Source organism: Tursiops truncatus, chromosome 2 (assembly GCF_011762595.2).
Source record: "Tursiops truncatus isolate mTurTru1 chromosome 2, mTurTru1.mat.Y, whole genome shotgun sequence".
NCBI classification, from domain to species: domain Eukaryota; kingdom Metazoa; phylum Chordata; class Mammalia; order Artiodactyla; family Delphinidae; genus Tursiops; species Tursiops truncatus.
The window spans coordinates 54,593,032-54,619,556 of record NC_047035.1 but is presented as its reverse complement, the minus strand read 5'-3'; the positions used below and the strand labels follow the sequence as shown (position 1 = coordinate 54,619,556).

General features: G+C 37.8%; 1 protein-coding gene across 4 annotated transcripts in view; it reads right to left on the bottom strand.

Annotated features, from left to right (window-relative positions):
• MIS18BP1 (MIS18 binding protein 1) overlaps positions 1-26,525 on the bottom strand; it is a 61,193-nt gene that overhangs the window by 34,420 nt on the left and 248 nt on the right. Inside the window, exons 1-7 of one of the 4 annotated variants that reach the window (XM_019923955.3) lie at positions 26,349-26,483; positions 21,030-21,655; positions 16,769-16,879; positions 15,662-16,137; positions 9,098-9,171; positions 7,298-7,428; positions 1,971-2,058 (exon numbers count right to left, since the gene is read on the bottom strand). In XM_019923955.3, the coding sequence (XP_019779514.2) occupies positions 1,971-2,058; positions 7,298-7,428; positions 9,098-9,171; positions 15,662-16,137; positions 16,769-16,879; positions 21,030-21,564 (1,415 nt within the window). In that variant the 5' untranslated portion in view covers positions 21,565-21,655; positions 26,349-26,483. Of the gene's footprint in view, positions 1-1,970; positions 2,059-7,297; positions 7,429-9,097; positions 9,172-15,661; positions 16,138-16,768; positions 16,880-21,029; positions 21,659-26,348; positions 26,484-26,525 lie in introns of those variants that run through there. The other 3 variants (XM_033851173.2, XM_073800516.1, XM_073800517.1) reach the window with 3 other exon arrangements.

Sequence of the window (26,525 nt, the reverse complement as noted above, 5' to 3'; positions counted from 1 at the left end):
AAACGAAACCCATAAATAATAAATGAAAGTCCCTCAGATAAAGCTTTTTCCCCCAGCATATTACCTTTAATCTTACATTATTTAAGCTTTCATGGCTTCTACACTTTTCCTCCCACAAACAACTTAAGTATAACATCTTAATGACCTCTTAAGTTCTTCTTATCTATGCTCTTGTATTTCCCACTTAAGCTGATATTATAAGAAAATTACAGGACAAATTCTGCCAGTTGTCTGTTCTTGTAAAGTTTATTGAAACACAGCCACATTCACTCTTTTTTTTTTTTACATCTTTATTGGAGTATAATTGCTTTACAATGGTGTGTTAGTTTCTGCTTTATAACAAAGTGAATCAGTTATACATATACATATGTTCCCATATCTCTTCCCTCTTGCGTCTCCCTCCCTCCCACCCTCCCTATCCCACCCCTCTAGGTGGTCACAAAGCACAGAGCTGACCTCCCTGTGCTATGTGGCTGCTTCCCACTAGCTATCTATTTTACGTTTGGTAGTGTATATATGTCCATGCCTCTCTCTCGCTTTTCAGTACTATCTATGTTGCTTTTTCACTACAGAGTCGAGTAGCTGTGATAGAGGCAACATACCCATGAAAATACTATCTGCCCCTTTACAGAAAAAAATTGCCAGCCCCAGTTATACCTTATTACATTGTGACATGATTAGTCAACTTACACAACCTATCCCCTATGAGTTTTTAAGGGCAAGAATTAATCAAATTCAGACTTCCCTCGTGGTCCAATGGTTAAGAATCCACCTGCCAAGGCAAGGGACACAGGTTCAATCCCTGGTCTGGGAAGCTCCCACATGCCGCAGAGCAACTAAGTCCGTGCACCACAACTACTGAGCCCACAAGCTGCAACTACTGAGCCTGCGGGCCACAACTACTGAAGCCTGTGCACTCTAGGGCCCGCATGCCGCAACTACTGAGGCTGCATGCTGCAACTACTGAAGCCCATGTGCCTAGAGCCCATGATCCGCAACTAGAGAAGCCACCACAATGAGAAACCCACACACCTTAACGAAGAGTAGCCCCCGCTCCCTGCAACTAGAGAAAGCCTGCACGCAGTGATGAAAACCCAGCACAGCCAAAAATTAAAAAAAAAAAGAGTACAAAGAAAACAAACAAACCAAGATTTAAAAAAAAAAAAGTAATCAAATTCTTCTTTGTTTTCCCAAGGCTGATACAGTGTCTGCTAAGCAAATGACACTTAGTAACTACTGAGGGAATGAATGAATTAAAAAAGGACCAGGGCTTCCCTGGTGGCGCAGTGGTTGACAGTCCGCCTGCCGATGCAGAGGACACGGGTTCGTGCCCCGGTCCGGGAATATCCCACATGCCGCGGAGCGGCTGGGTCCGTGAGCCATGGCCGCTGAGCCTGTGCATCCGGTGCCTGGAGCCTGTGCTCCGCAATGGGAGAGGCCACAACAGTGAGAGGCCCGCGTACTGCAAAAAAAAAAAAAAAAAAAAAAAGACCAGACTTCCCTGGAGGTCCAGTGGTTATGACTCCACACTCCAATGCAGGGTACATGGGTTTGACCCCTGGTCAGGGAACTAAGATCCCACACGCCATGTGGCGCGGCCAAATAAAATAAAATTATTAAAAAAAAAAAAGATCAAGAACTTCAGACTCATGTTTAACAGCTAAATGCCTCTTAAAGGGTAAGTGATTGTGGATGACTCCTTGAAATACATCAAAGGTTTTATTTTCCTTTTAGATTTATTCCATATTACAGAAGTTCTAGTAAAGTGTTACTGCCTTCTCAAAGTCTGTGATCAAAGACAGCTTCAAAACTGACATTTCCAAAAATACAAATTAAAACCACTTTACATTGGTTACATGAGTATATACATTTGTAAAAAGCTCATCAAATTTTATTCCTAAAAGATAGTTTATCAAATGTAAATTATACGTTAATAAAGTTGTTTTTTAAAAAGTCAGAAGGTACTTTACCTTAACTGTTCTAAAAAATTATCAATGTACTCTTTCCATTTTTCTGGAAATCCAAACATAAATTTCCTTATGAGATAATTTGGGTAACCTATTTAATGATAAACAAACAAAAATTACCTGAAAGTCTAGATTTTAAAGTGAAGTCATTAATTCATCAAATAATTTAAAAATATATACTTATTGCTTACTATGTGCCAGGCACTGTCATAGATACTGAGGATTCAGCAGTTAACAAAACAAACAAAAATCCCTACCTTCATGAAAACTGGCTTCTAAACAGAAAGCAAACCAATAAGTAAAACATCTCGTTTGTTAGATGGTCATCGATGCTATGGAGAAAATTATGCAGTTAAGGGGAATAGGGATACCAGTGTGTTCATTCTAAAGGAGGAGAAAGGGGGCAGGCAGCTTTTCAAAAAAGGACAGAGACATTCTCACAGAAATAGCATCATTTGAGTAAAGCCCTAGGACACGAAGGAGTGAGCTATGTGGCAATATAGGGTTAAAGCAGTGGAAGCAGAGGGAACAAAGTGAAAGGGTATGAAGCAAGAGTGTGCCCGGCCTGTTTGTAGAATGACAAAGAAATCAGTGTAGTTGAAGTGGAGTGAGGAGAGGCTACTCAGATAGGTAACAGAGGTAGTTGGGGGAGATTATAAAGCCTTGGGGTCATTTTATAAACCGAGTGTTTTACTTTGGGTGAGATGGGAAGCTATAGAAAAATTCTGAGTGGAGGAGTCACAGAATTTGACTTACTTTAACAGGACTGAATTAGCTGCTATTTTGAGAACAATCTGTGGAAGTACATAGGGAGAAACAATGACACCAGTTAGGAGGTTACAGCAATGATTCAGACAAAAGATGAGGAAAGTCCAGACCACAGCGGTGCAGCAGAGGCCTGGGTTCTGGATATATCAATGGAGATAATGCCAGTAGGATGCACTGACGTACGAGATGTGAGTGTGAGAGAAACTGAGGAAACTGGCTAGCCACTGGAACCATGGAAAGAGAGGAAGACTGTAGGCTATATAGATTTAAGGGAGAAGACCACGTTTTAGACATATTAACTCTGAGACACCTGTAGACATCCTCGTGGAGATGTCAAATAAGCAGACAGAAAATGAGTTGAGTGGCTCAGGGACTATTCTTCGTTACAGATAAAATTTGGCATTTGTCAAAATATGAATGAGATTTAAGCCTAAAAGAAATCAGCACAGCACTGAGTACAGAAAGAGCTGTAGTCTATCCCATCATTCAGAGGCAAAGAAGAAAGAAAAATAAGCAAAGAAACTAAGAAGGAACAGGGATGAGGCAGTATGAAAATATGGTATTCCAGAAGCCAAGTAAAGAAAGTGTTTCAAGAAGGTAGGTGTGATTAACTGTGTCAAGTGTACACTGGATTTAGCAATGTGGGGGCCACCAGTGACTTTGATAAAGGCTGTTTTGGTGAAAAATTGAGGATTAATGCGTGATTAAAGAGAATTCAAGAAAAAATGAGAAAGAATTCAAGAGGAATTAGATCTAAGTATAACAAATCGTCTGAGCTGTTTTGCTGTAAATGAGAGCAACAGTGGCTGAAAGAAGTGTGGTTAAAAGAGGGCCCCCCTCCCAGTTTTATTGAGAAATAACTGACATACATTACAGTATAAACTTAAGGTGTACAGTATGATGGTTTGATTTACACATATTGTCAAATGATTACAATATGTTTAGTTAACATCTAGCATCTCATATAGATACAATAAAAAGAAAAAAGCAATTTTAAAATTTATAAATGTTATGAGATGAAGATTTAGCATCTGCACCTCTCCTTCCTCACCCTCTCTCATTTTTACAATAATTTTAATTATATCGAAGATTGTTTGCATCATTATAACAATGTGAATATTGTTCACTGCAGAACCTATTAGAATACTGTGATTATATGTCCTTTCCCCATGCTGTACATTTCATCACTGTGACTCATTTTGTAACTGGAAGTTTGTATCTTTTAATCTCCCTTACCTATTTCACTCATTCCCTGACCTCCCTCCCTTCTGGCAAGCATCTGTTCTCTTTATGAGTCTGTTTCTGTTTGTTCATTTATTTTTTAGATTACACATACAAGTGAAATCATATGTTATTTGTTTTTCTCTGATTTATTTCACTTAAAATTTATTACCTTCTAGGTCCAGCCATGTTGTCACAATAGCAAGATTTCATTCTTTTTTATGGCTGAACAATATTCTTTTGTGTGTGTATATATATATATGTACATATATATATATATATATACACACCCATCTTTTTTTATTTTAATGTATTTATTTTATTTATTTTTGACTGCGTTGGGTCTTCATTGCTGCACACGGGTTTTCTCTAGTTGCAGCGAGCGGGGGCTACTCTTTGTTGTGGCAGGTGGGCTTTTCATTGCAGTGGCTTCTCTTGTTGCAGAGCATGGGCTCTAGGCACGTGGGCTTCAGTAGTTGTGGCATGTGGGCTCAGTAGTTGTGGCCTCAAAGGCTCTAGAGCGTAGGTTCAGTAGTTGTGGTGCACGGGCTTAGTTGCTCCGCAGCATGTGGGATCTTCCTGGACCGGGGCTCGAACCTGTGTCCCCTGCACTGGCAGGCAGATTCTTTGCCACTGCGCCACCAGGGAAGTCCCACCACATCTTCTTTATCCACTCATCCATCTATGGACACTTAAGCTGTTTCTGTATCTTGGCTATTGTAAATAATGCTGCAGTGAACATAGGGGTGCATTTGTCTTTTCAACTAGCGCTTTTGTTTTCTTTGGAAAAATACCCAGAACTGGATTGCTGGATCATATGGTAGTTATACTTTTAATTTTTTGAGGAACTCCCATACTGTTTTTCCTAGTGGCTGTAAGGAATTTACTTTCCCACCAACACTGCATAAGGGTTCCCTTTTCTCCACATCCTCACCAACGCATGTTATTTCTTGTCTTTTGGATAATAGCCATTCTCACAGGCATGAGGTGATATCGCATTATGGTTTTGATTAGCATTTCCCTGATGATTAGTGATGTTAAGCATCTTTTCATATCTGTTGGCCGTATGTCTTTTTTGGGAAAAGGGTTGTTTCTTCTTGTGATATTGAGCTGTATGAGTTCTTTGTATATTTTGGGTATTAATCCCTTATCAGTAATATAGTTTGCAAATATCTCCTCCTATTCAGTAGGTTGCCTTATTTTGTTGACAGTTTCTTTTGCTGTACAGAAGTTTTTTAGTTTGAGGTAGTCCCATTTGTTTATTTTTTGCTTTTGTTGCCCTTGCCTGAGGAGACAGATCCAGAAAAATACTAAGGCATATATGTCAACGAGTTTACTGCCTGTATTTTCTTCTAGGAGTTTTATGGTTTGAGGTCTTACATTTAAGTCTTTAATCCATTTTGGGTTTATTTTTGTACATGGTATGAGAAAGTAGTCTAGTTTGATTCATTTGCATGTAGATATCCAGTTTTCCCAGCATCATTTATTGAAGAGGTTGTCATTTCCCCATTATATTCTTACCTCCTTTGTCATAAATTAATTGACCAAATAAGCATGGGTTCATTTCTGGGGCCTCTAATCTGTTTAGTTGATCTATGTGGCTGTTTTGGTGCCAGTATCATACTGTCTTGATTTCTGTAGCTTAGCAGTATAGTTTGAAGTCAGGGAGTGTGGTGCCTCTAGCTTTGTTCTTCATGTATTTAGGTGTTCCTATGTTGGGTGCATATATATTTACAATTGTTATATCTTTTTTTTAGATTGCTCCCTTTACCATTATGTAATGTCCTTTTTTGTGTTGTTACAAACTTTGTTTTGAATTGTTTTGTCTGATATAAGTATCGCTAACTTGGCTTTCTTTTCATTTCCATTTGCATGGAATACCTTTTTCCATCCCCTTACTTTCTATCTGCATGTGTCTTTAGATCTGAAGTGAGTCTCTTGTAGGCAGCATATATATGGGCCTTGTGTTTCTATCCATTCAGCCACTCTATGTCTTTTGATTGGGACCATTTAGTCCATTTGCACTTAAAGTGACATTTAAAGTAGTTACTGCCATTTTGTTAATTGTTTTCTGGTTGCGTTAGCAGTTTTTCTGGTTGTGTTTATAGTTTTTGGTTCCTTTCTTCTTATTTTTTTTTTTTTGCGGTACATGGGCCTCTCACTGTTGTGGCCTCTCCCGTTGTGGAGCACAGGCTCCGGACATGCAGGTTCAGCGGCCATGGCTCACGGGCCCAGGCGCTCCGCGGCATGTGGGATCTTCCCAGACCAGGGCATGAACCCACGTCCCCTGCATCGGCAGGCAGACTCTTAACCACTGTGCCACCAGGGAAGCCCTCCTTTCTTCTTTTGATGGCTATCTTTAGTGTTATATTTGGATTCCTTTCTCTTTTTTTGTGTATCTATTACAGATTTTTGGTTTGTGGTTACCATGAGGTTTATATATAGCATGTGTATATGTATGTTACACAGTATATATATATATAATTATTTTAAGTTGATGATCTCTTAAATACAAATGCATTCTAACAACCCTGATTTCTTACTCAAAAGAGGGTTTTTTGTTTTTCTTTTTGATAGGAGAAAGAAGAATTACTGGAGTAATATCCTTGAGTAAAAGAGGATAGGAGCTGAAGCATAAATAGATGGACACAGGAACATGGAAAGTTTGTCCACAATAAAAGCAGGTACAGATACAAGCAGGTGAGCAAATGTGACAGAGAGGTTTTCTTTTGATTGTGCCTATTGCTCAAGTCCTCTTCTTGCTCCCCTACCCACCTAGATGAGAGAGGGAGGTAGGAGATGTGTAAAAATATGAAAGCGTTATCAAGGAGGATGGGAGAGTGAATGGATTAGGGAGCTGTGGTAGGATACCAAGGGGCACTAAGTGACCAAAACTTGTTGCTGGTAATCATAAATTTAAGGTGGACTACTCAGATGTGTTTTTCTTCAGTCACTTTAGCTGTGTACAAGGCATAGGCAGAAAATTAGATTGTATCAGGACTGGGGTTGTACCGGGCAGGTTCAACAAAGAGAGGAATTGGGGAGCTAAATTATATTCTTATAATTTATTTTTACAATTTCTCACAAACAAGGAACATTTGACTTGAATGTTTTTTAAATTACTGGACTTAAACTGTCAATAAGAGTGATTAAACCAGAGGAAAGGATCAACATACAGAACAGTTTTACATAATGTTGGCAATTTTATTTTTAATTTTTAGTTTTGATATATAATTTTAAAACACCTAGTAAAAAACAAAAAAATGTATATCACTGTTAGATATATGGTTAATTGTTTCACTTAGTAAACTAATTCATCAATTAGTAATGACAGTTTTTACCTGCTTCTTTCATGGAAATCCGGTCTATCATTCCTTTTAATATATACATGTTGCCTGATAAAGTCCTAAGTTTGTTGTGCTTAATCCGTTCTATAATTGCATTACTGTGCCAATATATGTTAGTGATGTCTCTAGGAGAAAAAATAGCTTAGTTAAAACCAAAACATTCACATTTTACCAAGAGTCACAATGTACATATATAAGCATGTAAATTTATAACAGAAAGTAATAAATTTGCCCTCCAGCTACAATACTATTAATCTAGTTACAAAACATTTGAGGGCCAAACATTGCAACAGAACTCAACCTCTTGGCTAATGTGATCCTCAGAGTACCAAGAAACTGTATTGTGGCCAAACTATACCCCTAGTATAAAATATATCATTAGCAAGAAAGCAGAGCCTTCTTCATCTGGTGCTAACAACTGATGCTCAGCTTCCAAAGGATGATTTCCCTGTCCCTCTCCTCAGGGGCTATACTGTGTTAGCTTTCACGCAGTTATATGGTTTGGATTATTCTAATCTTGTGTTTTTTCCCCTCACTACATAGCCAAATGTCTTTACCTTCCTCTTTGGAAAGTACCAAAAAGAGGTTCAAATTGGGAAAAAACAAACTGCAGTATCAAATCACTGACCCACAAATCTACTCTTCATACTTCCTTACGTGAAACTAAGAATAAATATAAAATAGAAAAAAACAAAGTGTGAAGATGTATTAGATAAATGTTGAACATTCTTTGATTCATTAGATAACTAATAAGAAACATTCTAAATATAAATGTAATAAATAAGAAAGTTAAGTTCTTTAGTTTGGTCAAATGGAATTAAATTCATACATTATACTTTAACACAATATTCTCGTCTTCTGTTCTTTCTATCTTTATTTATTTTATTTAACAAATATTTAAATAGTACTCTAAAAGTACTGTTCTCAAAGTCTTATAAATATTAACTCATTTAATCCTCAAAATAACCCAAAAGGTAGGTCATACTGTTATTGTCATCACGCAAATGAAGAAAATGAGACTAAAAGAGGATAAGTAATTTGCCCAACTCATACAGCCAGTAAAGAGCAGTAATGGGATTCCAACAAGGGCAATCAATGCTGCCTCTGGATATTAAGGAAACGGGTGCAAGGCAGGCAGAAATAAAGTGAGCAAGACTGATTTTATACACTTATAAACTTGCAGGTAAGTATCTTGAACAGTGATACACTGTATTGTTTTATTACAATTTTTTTTTAACTACTAAGAAAATTAGTTTTGAAGAACAGGAAACTGTGCTAATAGAGTAGCAGAACAAGGCAAAGCCCACTTACCAGATGATGCTTTCGCTTTAGGGAGAACCAGAAAGTGCCAATGATTACTTAATATATAGCTGTATGGCAAAGTGTTATATATTTTGATTTCTTTTCTGGATCAGTAATTTATATCTGGTTGTCCCAATTTAGATGTGAGAATCTGGACTGAAATGCATGTAGTAATATTAACTAATCATATATAATTAAGCAGATAATACCAGTTCACTTATTAGAACCTCTGAAAAAAGTAAAGCACTGTGTATACAAATTGGAGCTGTCACTATTTTAAAAATAATTTGAGTTAACAGACAAAAGCAAGAAAGCTGGTTACAATCACAATGGTCATACTCATTTTACTTTACTGCCATCAGTTTGTAACCTCATTAGAAAGTCTTTGTTTTGTACCAAGATGCAATTTGTCATGCATCTCCTTTTAAGCTCTTACACACAAGTATATCTTATCACAAATTTTATTAAAAAATACCGAAAAGTTATACTTACGTCAATTTTCCTTCTACACATATAGCAGTGTTATCATTGATGACTTTAATCATCCATTCCTGTAGCTGGACTACCTAATTAAGCATAAAATGAAGTATGTTATTTTTTGTATTATTTGTAGCATATGCATTACAAAATCAATTTACATTAAATTAAAAGAAAAAACTTAGACGAGTAATCCAAATGAGTCCTTAGTGTTCATCTACGTAAGAATCACATTCTATTTTAAATAGCAATAAGGTAAAAACTCTTATACATAATTGAACAAAAGATGAATGGAGGACTTCCCTGGTGGCAAAGTGGTTAAGAATCTGCCTGTCAGTGTGGGGACATGGGTTCAAGTCCTGGTCCAGGAAGATCTCACATGCCACAGAGCAACTAAGACACAACTACTGAGCCTGTGCTCTAGAGCCGGGGAGCCACAACTACTGAGCCTGCGTGCCACAACTACTGAAGGTCGCACACCTAGAGCCTGTGCTCCGCAACAAGAAGCCAGCCACCGCAATGAGAAGCCTGCGCACTGCAGCAAAGAGTAGCCCCTGCTCTCCACAAGTAGAGAAAGCCTGAGCACAGCAACGAAGACACAATGCAGCCAAAAACAAAATATAAATAAATTAATTTAAAAAAAAAAAAGATGAATGGAGAGAGACTGAACTGAGGTTGTACTGCAGAGTTTGCTCTCCAATCCAGAATCAATTATACTTTAAATATTCTTATGTCAAATACCCTTAACCACTAGGGGGGAAAAAACACCTAAAATCCTAAGGTATCCATTAAAATACCCAAACTCACAAGAGACCCAATAACTTGGAGAGAAAAACAGTTGTGTAATATACATTTCACCATCACTCTTACCCTTATATAATTAGAGCTTTTTTGTTTTTTTGCAAAGTTGATTTGGAGTTGCATTCAATTTCCTATAAAGGTGACTGCTAGTAATCTATATTTAGTATTCTATTCCAAAGCAAACAACTGAACAGCTCAGAGAATTCTTTATTTTAGGACAAGTAAAATCCTACATTACTATAAAGGAAGATTTCTGTGAACAACTGTGTTATGAAATTATTGCTTTTATTGTGTAACAATCTAATAATGAACTATTTCTGATGACAAATACATCCATAAAAGTCATACTTTGAGTCGCCATTTATTTTATATATAAAATTATAAACTTACATATAAAGACAAACTATTCTGTGGTAGTTTTATGCTGAGTCAGGAAACTAAAATGGAAGGGTATTCATTTAAAAAATTACAGGTAGGACTTGGGAAAGAGGCAATAAAATTTTTTTTTCCTACTTCTACATTTGGAACTATAAGATATATCAAAGAATCTATCAGATGGAGATGGTATTAACAATAAAAGCTAACAGTAGGCAGTGTTCCAAGCATCTAAGATACACTGACTCATGTTATTCTCATAACACTAGGAGGCAGGTACAATTATCTTCATTTCATAGATAAAGAAACTCTGTAAAGTCTAGTTCAATAACTTGCCTGTATCACACAGAGCTAGTTAGTAGCACAGATGGGTTACAAATCTAGGAACTCTGGCTCCATGATCCTGTATCATAGTGCTTACATAAAATACCAAGGGACTTCCCTGGTGGTCCAGTGAGTAAGACTCTGTGCTCCCAATGCAGGGGGCCCCGGGTTCTATCCCTGGTTGGGGAACTAGATCCCGCATGCATGCTGCAACTAAGAGTCCGTATGCCGCAACTAAGAAGTCCTCACACAGCAACTAGAGATCCCACATGCTGCAACTAAGACCCCGCACAGCCAAAATAAAACAAACAAAAAAAAAACAAAAAAAAAAAAACAAACTATGTTGTTAAAAAAAGAAAGAAAAAATCGGAACTTCCCTGGTGTCGCAGCGGTTAAGAATCTGCCTGCCAATGCAGGGGACATGGGTTTGATCCCTTCTCCAGGAAGATCCCACATGCCGTGGAGCAACTAAGCCCAGGCACCACGACTACTAAGCCTGTGCTCTAGAGTCCGGGAGCCCGCACGCCTAGAGCCTGTGCTCCGCAATAAGAGAAGCCACTGCAATGAGAAGCCTGTGCACTGCAATGAAGAATAACCCCCGCTCGCTGCAACTAGAGAACTCCCGCGCACAGCAATGAAGACGCAATGCAGCCAAAAATAAATTATTTAAGGAAAAAAATCAAATATTCATTCATCAAACATTTGTTGAGCTCTACTATGCTCCAGGCACTGGTTTAGGCGTGGGATTCATCCAGAAACATAATAAAAAGGCCACCCTCTTTAGAGCCAACATTTGTGTTGTATGTGTGGTGGTGGTGAGGGTTGGTGAGGGGGCTGGAAACAAGCAGAGTGGTGGTGGTGATATTCAAATAAATGGACAATAATAAAATGTCAGGCAGTGAGAATATTAAAAATAAGTATAAATGGAGGATTTTGTTTTTTAGACAGGATAGTCAGGGAAGGTCTTGGAACAGAGAACTGAATGAAGTAAGGAATGAGCCATATGGATATCTGGGAGTAATTCTTCCAGGTAGAGGGAACAAGTACAAAGGCCCTAAGTAGGTAGCAAGGAGGGCACAGTAGCTTGAAAAGAGTAAGCAAGAGAGATGAGATGAGGCTGGATATCTCCAGGATTGAATTATGTAGAGTCCTACAAGCTATGGTAAAGGTTTAGTGTTTTCTCTCTCTCTTTTTTTGGCCGCCATGCGGCATGCGGTATCTTAGTTCCCCAACCAGGGATCGAACCTGTACGCCCCCCATCCCCCACTCACAGCCAATGAAAGTGCTGTGGAGTCTTAATCACTGGACCACCAGGGAAGTCCCAATGATTTCTCTTGAGGTGAGAAGTTACTAGAGGATTTTGAGCAGAGGAGTGACATGATTTAATATTCTATTAAGGGGCTGCTGGGTAGAAATTGGCCTATATATAAAGATTCTGGCCTCTATTTAGAAAACAGACTGAAGGGGAGAGAGGCAATAGTGGAAACAGGGAGACTATAAGGCTACTGTAGTAATCCAAGAGATTACTGTGCTTTGGACTAGGAGGTAGTGGTTGAGCAATAAGGAGTGGTCAGATTCAGGACAGCAGAGACAACAGGATTTCTTCACAGTTTAGATGTGCAGTATGAGAGAGAGAGACAGAGACAGAGAGACAGAGAAAGAGAGAGATAGCAAAAAAAGCCCAAAATGAACCTAAAATTTTTACCTAAGTATTTGGTGAAATGGTATTACTTTGTACCAATATGGGACACAATGTTAAATTTGAGATGCCTATTAGGTATCAATAGAGAAGCTGTACAGATAATTGCATATGTGAGTAGGGTTTACAAGAATGTTCTGGGCTGGACATATATATTTGGCAGCTATCAGCAGAGAAATGGAATTTAAAGCTATGGCACTAGATAATAATAGTCTAGAGAGAATCAGTTTCTAGGATTCTAGGGAATCCAACATTTACAGGTTGTTACAGGAGAAAGTAGCAAAGGGGAGTGAGAATGCCCAGTGAGGTAGCAGAAAATTAGGAGAGAGTTCCTAGAACCTAAGCAAAACAGCAATACAAAATTTTGAGAAGGATGTTCTGATTCACTGTGTTAACCTCCCCCATGAGTGACAGAATAAGGAATAAGAATAATCATTGGATTTAATGATATGGAAATCATTGGTGAACCTGAAAAAAGCAATTTTCATGGCGTAGTGAATATGAATGTCCAAAGTGGAACTTGCTCAATAGGGAATGAGATAAGAAGAAATGATCACTGTGAATATATATACCTCATTCAAGGTGTTTTGCTGTAACAAGCAAACAAAAAAAGGGGTGGTAGCTGGAGTGGGATATGGAGTAAAAGGAAGGTAGACTTTTTCTTCATATTTTTTAAAAAACGCAGGTCATGGGCTTCCCTGGTGGCGCAGTGGTTGAGAGTCCGCCTGCCAATGCAGGGGACGCGGGTTCGTGCCCCGGTCCGGGAAGATCCCACATGCCGTGGAGCGGCTGCGCCTGTGAGCCATGGCCGCTGAGCCTGCGCGTCCGGAGCCTGTGCTCCGCGACGGGAGAGGCCACAGCGGTGAGAGGCCCGCGTACCGCAAAAAAAAAAAAAAAACAAAAAAAAACGCAGGTCATGTTTCAGCATGTTTATATACTAATGGGAATGATGCAGAAGAGAGGAAAAAATTGAGGGAAGAAGGACAAAATCCTTTAGGTGGTAGGAGGAAATGAACTGGCCTTGAAAAGGAACACAAACTGTTCATCCATTTTAACAGAAGGAAACACAGAATATGTGGATATAGCAGCAAACAGCCTGATAGATTTGGTGATGGGAATATGAGGTTCTCAATGAACTGAGAATGAGGAGGAAAGAGAAGGTTTGGAGGTTTTAAGAGAGAATAAGAGTGGCATACTCCTCTAGGAAAGTCAGAGTGTGGGGTGGATTGACAAGTGAAATCTAGCAGGACTGATAGGCAATACTGAGAGCCCATTTAAGGTTTGTTGTCAAATTTAAAATGAGACTAGTCAACATCGTTGTACATTTTGTTCCAGTCATCTTCTACTTCTCAGGTACAGATGTGTAGCAAAAAAAAAAAAGAGTAAAATTTAACCAGGGTTACAATTTTGCCAGAGGAAGACAGAAGGAAAAGCAATAAACAGAACTGAGTTTAGTCAAGGGGATGATTATAATGATGGACCATGGACTCTATGTAAGGTAAGAGAAATGAGGACAGAAAAGATTTGATGAACTGAAGGTTGTCTTAGTGGGGTGGAGTATTGATGGTGGGGATGGGGGAAAAGTACTAGAGGTAGAATGATCTGAGCACAGAGGATTTAATAGCGAGAGTGGGATGCTTGAAAGTGAGGAGCTGGTGCATGGACTGGCAAAGACAAGGGATGGGTATGACTAGAGTTGAGGGTATTGGTAGGGAGAACGTCTCTGAAAATCAAGAATTCAAGGAGGCTGGATAGATTATCTGCATGGATATTGATGTCACAAGAGTTGACGACAGAAGGAGTAGCACAGGAAAAAGTAACAGGTGTCAAAACCCTTCAACAGGATGCAAGCTCATAACTAGGAGGTTGCACTGTAGATGACTACAAAAGAACAGAGGGAGTGGTAAAGCCTTATGGCACATGCTTCAAAAGTTAGGGAGGGGGAAGGAGTGGTTTTAGAAAGAAGGAAGGAAAAATGACCTGCAACAAGGATGAGGAACAAGAGGAACGCACATTATATCATCTCTAGGTCCAACAGAATATGGGATATGGGAGAAAAAAGAGCCACCATTTAAGAGAAACAGCCATAATTTTAGTTAGAGCAAAGTTAAGAAATGTTCATAGAAGATTGAGAATATAACATTTTGCTAATGCTGTAACTCGAGTTCAAGAGAGCAATGTAATGTTGGGAGAGTTAAAGATGAGTGAGAGACTGGGTCAGACTAAGGCATGTACAGAACTGTACAGAGACCTGGGAGGCTTGGACTTTGTGTAGTAGCTGAGGTAAACAGTACTATAGAGATGATGGAATTAATATTGTAGGGTCTCTTAGAACAGATGTCTTTAAATCTTTTACTTAATCCACCTCATATTTTTAAGACAACATCTAAAACTTTTCCTCGTAAGTCTAAACATTTGCAAATAATGCAATTTCCAATAAATACACTGAGATACGAAACTGTAACTGTTATACCGCTCTTAAAAATTTAGACAGGGACTTCCCTGGTGGCACAGTGGTTAAGAATCTGCCTGCCAATGCAGGGGACACAGGTTAGAGCCCTGGTCTGGGAAGATCCCACATGCCGCAGAGCAACTAAGTCCATGAGCCACAACTACTGAGCCTGTGCTCTAGAGCCCACAAGCCACAACTACTGAGCCTGTGTGCCACAACTACTGAAGCCTGCATGCCTAGAGCCCGTGCTCTGCAACAAGAGAAGCCACCACAATGAGAAGCACGTGCACCACAAAGAAGAGTAGCTCCCTCTCACGTCAACTAGAGAAAGCCCTCGCACAGCAATGAAGACCCAACGTAGCCGAAAATAAATAAATAAATTAAAAAAAAAATTTAGACAGAATTCAAATATCTCAGTCTGATACCTACAATCATCCTTTTAAAAATAAAGGCTCAAACCTTTACCAATTGGAAAGTTTACATTGTATCTTCCTCCTTGAACTTGCATTTCTATTACACTTCCTTCAGAGAACTTATCCTAATATAACATAGTTTGATGGTCTAAAGTCTTTCATTGATCCCTCTGTATTACAACAGAAAAGCTTCTCAAATCTTCAGATGCTGTAACTCTTCTTTTAACTGCTGTTAATAGAAGCCCAAGAATCAGGAAAAATAAAATTTAAGAAGAATACCTCACTGTTCATCCCCAAAGGGAGTTGCAGACTGTACTAGTAATAGAGCAAAGTAAGAGTTAATGCCTAGGTCTTACTTTTAATCCACTGTTCTTTTCACTAGGCCACACTGCCTCTACACTAAATAATATCAAAACTCCAAAATGAAGATACTGTTAATGAGAAAGCAAAAGAGCTCATGCTCTTGAAGAATGGGTGTAAAAACAAATATACATCTGCCTTAAAAGTTTTCCTACCTTATTTTTTTTAACTCCATTAGTAATAGTTTGGCATGTACTTGGAGAAAGTTTCCAGGCATTGCTTTTGGATCTCTGAGGTATTCCTATATGAAATCTTGGAGTTGCAAGCACAATTTTACATGTATCATTCATGGAACCTGGAAGATCAGTCTCCCTGGGCATTGTTTTCTCATTTCCTTCCTTAATTTCCTGTTTTGAAGTGCCTTCTGTTGTAATCTTACTATCATCAGAAACCATTAATTGACTGCCGTTTTTAAAAGGAACACAGAGAGTCTCAATGGTGGTATTTTGGGATTTTTCACAGGTAGAATCAGTGCCTTCTAAAACAAATGTGTCCTTTTTGGACTTAGTGGTTGCAACTGTATTCTCCTTAGAGTGAAGAACTTGTCTAGCCAACTGAGCTCTAGTTAATGCCTTGTTTGAGACTCCTGCAGCTGAATCATTTTCATGTTCTTGGTTCAGAATTGGAAGCTCTGCAAAAAACACAAAACCAAACAAAATTTATAGAAGGATAATATGAAATTAAAAGAGAGCAACAGAACAACTGAAAACTTCTAATATTTTTTTCCTTTTTAAAACTGAAGTATAATTGACTTAAATATTAGTTTCAGGGTATATAACATAAGGATTCAGTATTTTTACACATTACAAATAACACACAACATAGGATCACCAAAATAACTTGTTACCATCTGTCACCATGCAAAGTTATTACAATATGATTGGCCACATTCCCTATGCCGTACATGAAATCCCCGTGACTTATTTATTGTATAACTGGGAGTCTGTATTACTGATCTCCCTCATCTATTTCACTCATTTCCCCCGCCCCCGGCAACTACCAGTTTGTTCTGTATATCTATAGGTCTGTTTCTGTTTTGTTATGTTTGTTCATTTGTTTTGTAAAACTGTTTATATTAAAAAGTCTTCAGGTTAGAAATGTTCCACCCTCCTGCCCAGTCTTTCTCTGAGTGCAGCTGGCTTTTACAACTCAATCTTTTATCCACAGTCAATGCTTGTTGCCTACACAGGGGAAATAATTTTATCTAGCACATTTAGCTATACATTGAAATAACAAACAAAACAAAACAAAAAGCACTTTACCATAAGTTAAATTGCACAGAGGTGACTTCTTTTCCTGCTGATATTGAATCTTTTGCTTGACTGACAGGAAAATATTATTTGATGAATCTGAAGGAACTTCTTGGACTGAGGCTGCGTTTTTTGTTGTTTTTTTTTTTTTAAAGAAAGAAGTTGAGTTGTATTAGTCACTGAGAAGAAAAAACTGCCTTAGAAAAAATCTTGGAATAGACTTAGGTTCAGTAATGATCCAACCAATAGTGTATACTTACGGAATATATGACAGTTACATTAAGTTTTTTCCCTTTATTATTGTCTCATGCCTTCAACAGATTATCTATACCTACATTATGCTGAGAAAAAATTTTTTTAAAACTTCTCCACATTACTTGCCAACTCTAGACAAAAGTATACTACTGAACTTAGAAGCCTAGACATCTGGAATAACATTCTGTTTCTGCCACAAATCAGTGTTAAGGTTATATATGAAGTGCCATCCAGCCTTGAAAATTCTGATTTTGCTTCTGGTTGCTGGAAATTTCTAAAATGTGGAAGAACAGTTGAAAAGTTGTAACTTATACTTTAAAAATCAAAATGTTGAGATTCAGTAGCAGACTAAACCATAATTTATACTTCTTTGACATCTCTTTAGCAGGTCTTCAAAGGCACAAATCTGGTAGGCTTATCAACTAGAAAAATAGGAACTAATAGTATTATTTACATTTTATTCTGCTTTACATCCTAGATGGTTAGTTTTGTTTCTTGAATACAGAAATGAATTTCTTTCACACAAAAAGGAGAAGGTAATCGACTTAATTTGTACCAGAGAAGGAAAAACTGAATTATTTTATATGTTTAATTTTTTTTTTGGTGGTATGCAGGTCTCTCACTGCTGTGGCCTCTCCCGTTGCGGAGCACAGGCTCCGGACAGGCAGGCTCAGCGGCCATGGCTCACGGGCCCAGCCGCTCCGCGGCATGTGGCATCTTCCTGGACCGGGGCACGAACCCGCGTCCCCTGCTTCGGCAGGCGGACTCTCAACCACTGCACCACCAGGGAAGCCCTATATGTTTAATTTTAAATATTACACTTGAAAAAATTAGTAGTGATTATACTTTAATAAGTATGCCGCTTTGGCCTTAGAAACCTTAATATAAAGATTTTATTATAATGATGTGTCATAAAAGAAGGATAAGTTTCTATTTCTTTAATTCATTCTACTAGAAATGAAAAAGCAAGGTAGTAAAGATGAGTAGGTAATTCAATCAAATATAAATAACATGCTATATAGAACTTGGGCCGTTTATTTGAGAGTCCAAGGATCCATGCAGAGACTCTCCAAAAGAGCTCTGAAAATATATACAAAATCTGTGTTTGTATATATGTGCATTTTCTGGGGAAAGATTCATCAGATTCTCAAAGTAGTCAGTTACTTCTCTCTAATTCCACTTTACATATAAAACATGCTTTAATATACATTATTTCATTTGCTTCTCCCTTTTTTCCTAGACTGTATGAGATTATTTTGTATACTCCCCCACCTCTATCCTAAACTCCCTTAGAAAACTCTGCTTTTTGTGTCAAAATATATCACTGTCTTTGAAATGCAACAATATACCCACAATCTATCGTACAGTAGTTAAGAGCATGGGCTTTCTAATAGATACCTGTATTTAATTCTCAGCCCATCACTTATTACCTGTAAGACACAGAGCAGATGTGACATATTTAAAAGCTCCAACTCCGAGACTATTAAATACGCATGTAACCATAGTGTTTGCTCAAAGAATCAAAAGAAATAATGCATATAAAGTATCTTTATCAATTATTGCAACTCATTAAAATCTCAATTTCAAGTGTCCCAATTTCTGATCACCTTATATCTTTCCAGATCATTCTCTCAAATTCACTGACCATCCCAACAAGACCTACACTTCTTCACACTTCTTCACCTCCTTCAGGTCTTCTTTTCTCTGTCTAACCAACTTAAATTTCATGGCCAATTGTGACCACCCCCTTGCACACACACCCCAACTCCTTTGTCCCTTTTTCACATCATCCTACAGGCATACCTCGGAAATATTGTGGGTTGAGTTCCAGACCACTGCAATAAAGTGAGTATCACAATAAAGTGAGTCATGTGAATTTTATTTCCCAATGCATATGAAAGTTATATTTATATTATATTGTAGTCTATTAAGAGTGCAACAGTCTTATGTCCAAGAAAAAAATGTACATACCTTAATTTAAAAAATTATTGCTAAAAACACAATTTTTTTATAGCAACTTTACTGTTTAAAAATGGTAACCATATCTGACAACACAGGATTGCCACAAACCTTCAATTTATAAAGACCGCAATATCTGTGAAGAGCAATAAAGTGAACTGCAATAAAACGAGGATGCCTGTATTTGGCAAAATTACAGTCCTGATAAAATCCAACCCCCTTCCTATTCCCCACCAGCACCTATGCAGCTAGAGGAAAACTCACAACCATACTGATTGGTCTTATCTAAATTCATGCCCACAAATCTCAAGTAAGTCCTTAACATTGCCCAGGAAATCAGGCCTAGGCCATTTACTCTTTCGCTCTCCTACACTATTCAAACCTTCTCAGACTTCAATACCTGCTTCCCATTCTCACTCTCAACTGATGACTTGACTTCGTATTTCAGATTATTTCTGAAGTCACATAACACTGCCTACCTTCTTGTTTGATGTTCTGTTTATGTTCCTAGCAAAGGCCAAACATCCACTTTTAGATTCTATTCCCTCTCAACTACTCAAGAATATCATACTACAAATCTCAGTTTTTCCTTCCCTAGTGGATCATTCCCAAAAGCACACCAAGATGATGTTATTTCACCAATCATTAAAAACAACAAGATCTTCTTAAACCATACTTCCCATATTTCTCTGCTCCCCTCAAAAAGAACTGTGTTCACCATCATCAATTTCTCTCCTCACACTCTCTCTTGAACCCTCCTGAATCACGTTTTTGCTCCTATCACTCCACCAAAACTGCCCACATCAGTCATCAATGATTTCCACGTTGCTAAATCCAATAGTCAAATCTCAGCCTTCATCTTTCTTGACTGATTAGCAGCATTAGACACAGCTAATGACAACTTCCTCAAAAGCATTTTGTTTTCTTGGGTTTTTCTTCTTCCTCATCTTCTCAGTGGCCTTCAGTACTTCCTACTCTTTCTTCTAACTTCTAAATTTCAGGGTGCCCCAGGACTCATCCTTGAATGTTTTTTCTGTGTACACTTACTCCCTGATGGTCCCATCTAATCTCATAGCTTTAAATACCATTTAGGTGCTAATGACTCTCAAATGTATTTTTCACACCTGGACCACTTCCCTAAATTCCAACTACTTTTTTTCAAAAGCCTAATTCACAACTACACTTCAATTTTTAACAGACATATCAAAATTGACATGACAAAAAACATAATTGCTGAGCCCCCAACCCCACTCCACCTCTGTCTGCCTCACCTCAGTTAAATCGTTCCAGTTGCTCGAGCAAAAAAAAAACCAAAACCAAACAAACAAATCACCCTTTATACCTCTTATATTCCACATCCAATCTCTAAGCTAATGCTGTTGGCTCTTCCTTCAAAATATATCTGGAATTCAGCCACTCCTTATTATCTTCACTGCTACCACCTGACCAAGCCAACACCCTCTCTCAACTGAATTACTTCATTAACTATTTCAAATTTAAAAATATAAGTCAGATCGTGTCATTCCTCTGCTCAAAACTCTCCAGTGGCTCCTTAATGTGTTCACAATAAAAGCGCAAACTCTAACATTCACCTACAAGGCCCTGCATTATCTGACCCTCTATTTATCCGTTCCTTCCCAGCTCTGTCCACTCATCCATGATAATCTCACAGCTAGTCCACATGCTTCTATTTCAGGGCATTTGTACCAGCTGAAGGATCATCCTTCCCCATTCAGTCCCCAAGATATCTGTATCTAGTGCCTCCTTCAATTTTTGGCTCAAATGCCACCTTATTGAAACACTGACCACCCCATTGAAAATTACAACCTCCTCCAACTCTCCCCATCAAGCTTACTCTTTTTCTTTCCAGAGCATTTTTCTTCTATTATACCCTAAAAAATACTTATTTGGTGATCTGTCTCCCAGCAACTGAATGTAAGCTAGCTTCATGAGGGCAGAGATTTTTGTTCATTTTGTTCACTGCTGTATCCCGCCCGAGTGCCTAAAACAGTATCAGACACAATAAACACTTTTTAAACCAACACGTAATAAAACTAACCTCTTAGTGAACTGTCTTCTGGCTGGAACGATTTGTTGTTTTCCTTTCCTTCACAGAGGTAGGTATGCTGTAATACTCCTTCCTCAGCGCCGTTAGGAGTGAAAATTTTATTACTTTCATTTGTTGGTGGTTCCAACAAACTGTTTCTTGATGCTTGTTCTTGCTTGTTACGTAGTACTTTTTCTTTCATTCTTTGAAATATTTTTCCTGGTGATTCATAGCTTGCTTTATTTTTTAATCCATCCTTGTTGGGTTTTATAGCACTGATATCAAGATAACTGTTAGAGGTGGTAGCCTCTGCTAGCATGGTAGATTGAAATTTATTATTAAAAACTGTTATTTCTAGGAACTGACTCTTTTTATGGTCATTCCATTTTAAAGAGGACTTCTGATATTTCGCCAAATCTTTTACAGGAGTAAGTGTGCCTGAAGGAATGCTGTCAAAAAACACTGCATGCATGGGCATATTTCTCCTCTGAGAAGATGTCTCTGAAGACAAGTGAATTCCTGGATGTTTCAAAGGTGTTGCAATCATCTTGATAAACAGTAGCAACAAATTTCCTCTAAGAGAATATTCACTTAAACACAATTTTCAGGATAGACCTTCAGCAAGGGGCCAGAAGAACCTGTAGTTCAATGTGAAATCAACCTTTACCATGCTTTGGTACAGAAAAAGTTAAGTTTATTTGCTTTCCATAACAACATTATACTAATTAAAAGGTTTAATCGGTTCATAACAACACTGGATAATCTATAGCTCACAAATCAGATGAAGATTTTATATTTTTGTTAAAGTCTCATTTTACTATTTTTCAATGATAAACAGTTTGGCTTTTAAATTTACTTCTCTACGAAAAAGCAGCTTTCACCAAGTCTTCTACTTAATCACTCTAGGGGCTGAATTTTGAATATTTGTTTTTGAAATTTATCTGAACCTCAAGTCCTGTAAGTTCCAATCTATATTTGCATCAAAAGCCATTAACTGACATTTGCATATGGCACTACATTAAGTTATAAAAGATTAAATTTCACCAATATGGTTTTTCCTTTTAGGCACTTAAATTTTAAGGCAGCAGCTACAATGATATATCCTAATGAAGGCTAAAAATCCATTCAATTTTTAAGTTAAATAACCTCCAATCCTGGTTTTGTTATGCTGCAGAACATTTTAATTGTGAGGTTTTTGTTTAAAAAAACCCCTCAAATCAAAAGTAAATTATATACATTCTAATTTTCTAAACATTTACCGCTACTTAGAATTTTTAGAGGAAATCATGCACTTGGGCATACATGGTCTTAGACTTGTTTTAGCTTGCTTCTTACATATAAATTTTATTTCCCACACCTAGAAATTAAGATTCTAGGTGATGAACCATACAGTTACATTCTGTAATACCTGGTAAATTAACAAAATATTTCAACCTGAGGAGCTCAGAACTTGAAAATCTAGATTTATAGCATCTCTGATCACTGAATTTATAACTATTCCAACCAGTCTTTGACATCATATAAACATAAAAAGCCTATTTCAGAAAATACAAATGCAATCAGACCAAAGACATCAAGTATCTTTATCTACAGTAACTTCTGTAAGAAACAAATATGCAAGTTGAAAATTCATATACGAATTACCATTTTATCCAACAGTTTATAAGAGAAAAAAAGAAGGAAATATTCCTCGATAACAAGAGCTGACAAAAAAGGGTTATCCTGGGAATGACACAAAAACCACTGAATTCAGCAAATATGTATTAATGTATATATTTATGCATTTGGCAATGTGGTAGTGACAGGAACGCTGTGCTGAGAGTTGTAATACTCACTAGCCATTCTCTTTAAGCTCTCGAAACAAAATGAATAAACTGGGACAATTGCATGGAAAGAAGGCAAAGTATGTGCAGGTTTACACAATCTCAATTCCTTAGAACCTAATGAAATGCTCAGCAGGAAGTATAAACTGCAAATAAACTAGCAGAACTAAGAACAGGTCCAATCTGTAGCACAATAGTCCTCCCCCCCCACCCCACTTCTCCCAGGGGTGGATACATTATAAGACCCCCAGTGGATGCCTGAACCTGTGGATAGTGCCAAACCCTATATATACACTATGTTTTTTCCTTTATGTACATACGTATGATAAAGTTTAATTTGTAAATTAGGCACAGTAAAGAATAAAATAAAACAATTATAACAATATACGTAATAGGGACTTCCCTGGCGGTCCAGTGGTTAAGACTCCGCACTTCCAATGCCGCAGGGCGTGGGGTTGATCTTGGTTGGGGAGCTAGGATCCCACAGGCCACACGGCAGAGCAAAAATAAATAAAAAATAATAAAAAGTAATAAAAGTTATGTGAATGTCATCTCTCTCACTCAAAATATCTTATCGCACAAATTTAATGCCTTTCCAACTTAACTAAGCATTTATCATGCACTGTGGCTGTAAACTTTTGCAGTTTGGGGTGCAATAGCAAAACCTGCATGCATTTCTTTTTCCTTCTTCACAATTTTACAAATAGAAGATTCGGTTTTCACCCAGACTTTAACAACCTCAGCATACAATTTTTTTTCCTCATTAAGTCAGGAGCTTTCAACTTTTCACTTAAAGAAACCAATTTACAGCTTCTCTTTGGCATATCCAAATTGCCAGCACCACTACTCTTGTGTTTTGGGGCAATTATTTAGTAAAATTAGGGTTACTTGAACACAAGCACTATGATACCTTGACGACAGTCCATCTGATAACCGAGAGGGCTACTAAGTGACTAATGGGTAGGATATGCCGGACAAAGGGATGATTAACATCCCTAGCGGGACAGTGTGAGATTTCATCATGCTACTGAGAAAAGCATGCAATTTAAAACTTATGAATTGTTTATTTTTGGAATTTTTCATTTAATATATTCAGACTGCAATTGACTGAAGGTAACTGAAACTGTGGGCCGAGGAAAGTGAAATGCAGGTAATGGGGGGGGCAGTGGGGACTACTGTACACACGCAGAACTGTTTTCATCTAAAGGCAGATAATTTCAGTCACAGTGAAAGTCTCCAAGAACCAGCACACAACTCCTCTCTTTCATGTTGCCCAACTTCTTCCTTCTCAATTCAAACATGTAGTAGGATTGAGAGGTGTGTAGTCAAGATTCTGAAAATCCTCAAATTCCATTCACCCTCCCCAAAAGATGCAGAAAGTTCCTCTTTAAATAAGAAAGAGAAGCACCTCTTTCTTATTTATGTGATAAAGAGCAACTCAATAGAAGCGAAAAGAGTTGACAATAGTTGCCAGGTTTCAGTGCGGTTGGTGGAAAAGAGAAGGATATATAGAAAAAAAAATCACCCAGGATTTTCTCTGACCATAGAGGCTTTGCATAATAGATAAAGAAGAAAAACAAAAAGCCACTGGGTAGAGGCCACTCAATAAACTCCTGAAGCCCCATTCTCTTCCTAGTTAACAGAAAAGCAAAACAAAGAAAATAAATCATGATGCTCAGACTCTAGGACTGAAGAAGAGAAGGTGAATTCTAAAATGGTATGCTTGTGCCTTCATTAACTGCTTAAAACTATTGGAAAATCTAATACTTATAATTTATTCTGAAAACTGACAAATTCTGATGTACTAGGAAAAAATGACTATTTATTCAAAATAAATACTCAGGCGTGGGAAAACCATTATATAAAAAAAGCTAGCTATGAGCATTTATAGTATGTAAAAGGCAGGCTAAACAACTGTTATCATGGAAATGATACTGAAAGTAATTTTTACTCTTCTTCCTAAGAAGACATGAAAAGTTCTAGGAATTTATTGTTGTGGTAATATTAATAATAATTATAATGGAATGGATCAAAACTCCCAAGGCACACTAACCAAAACTGGGAGACAAGAGTTGGGAAAAAAATGAGAGGAATACTAAGTTAACTGGCAAATGATACATTTGGGGGGGAAAATGCAGCACATGACACACTGAGGGTCAATATAGATAACATTCAAAGAAACCAAATGAATCAATTTAAAGAAATGATCAACACAAAAAATGGCCAAAGGACATTTATGGCAATTAATGGAATACAAAAGGCCAATAAATGAGTCAAAATGACACTCCATTTTACTAATAAATGAAGAGATGCAAATAAAAACAGTGAGACTTCTTATGATTATCAGATTGGTAAAGATTAATTTCAAAATATAGGTTTGCATGCCAATGGGCAAGAAATTCTACTTAAAATTATTTTTCTTATAGAAACATCTACATAAGAATGCAAACATATATGTGGTAATAATAGTCAACATCTACTGCATATACATCAGATACTACTTAACCTTACAGCAATTCTTAAGAGTTAAATACTGTCATTATTCCCATTTTGAAGATGACAAACCTAAGGCATTGAGTGGTTAAATAACCAGTCCAAGGTCCCACTTACAATGATTAAGAGCAGGACCTCAGTCTATCTGATTTCAAAGCCCAAGTTCTTAAACAGGCCCTATACAAGGATGTTCACTTAAGTACTGAGCTAATTAGAAAGAATCTAGATGTCTACCAAGATGGGACAAAATTCTACTGTTCACTGAAGTACCAGGCTAACTAGAAACAACCTAGATGTCTATAAATATGGGACAAAATTCTGCTACATTCATACAACTGAATTCTATGTATTCAATAAAAGGATATACACACACGCGCATATACTGACATAGAAAGTAGCTAGGATACACTAAATTAAAAAACCAACAAAACAGGACGTACAATTGAATTTCTGTAAAAAAAAAAGTCAAAAATAAACAAACACATCCAGGAGGATAAGCATAGGGCAAAAAATCTGTAAATGAGTATACCAAATTGTAAACAGCGTTTATCTTTGATGAAGGGGCCTCCCACTACCTAAATAATTTTACTTACATCTGAAAATATTTGCAACTAATATGTAATTTAATCAGAAGAAAACAGAAGCTGGATGGATCAATTGTTTCTTTAGGTCTGTGGATGCTGGGTTCCAAGGTGAAGAATCGGGCAGTGACGCACACAATTCTCCTACCTGGTAGTCTTTAAAAAAAAATTTTTTTTTTCTAGAAGTGATTTTAGAAGAAAAGCCTGGAGCGCTCACCATCGAAACAAATCTGAAGGAAAGTAGTCTACTCTCTTGATAACTACAGTAGACACGCAACAAATACACCCCGAATGAATGAGTAGTTGTGATACTACAGCCAAAGCCAGAAATGTACAGAAGTCCGAGCGAGCCCAGAATGCTGAAGCGCTGAGACTCGCGGCGCCAGAAAGGACCGGAGGCAGGAGGCGAGGAAAGAGGGGCGGGGTGGCCGTACCTTGGACGAAGGGCCTAGCATGGCAAGACAGCTGCAGTCTGGGCTCGGCTTCGTGCTGGGGAGAGGGGGACCTGGGCGCCCCAAGACTCTCGCCTCTGGCCCAGGTCGGCCCCAGCTCGCAGCGGCCTAGCCCCAGGTGACGCTCACTTTCTCGGTGAGGTTCCCTAACCGCTAAAC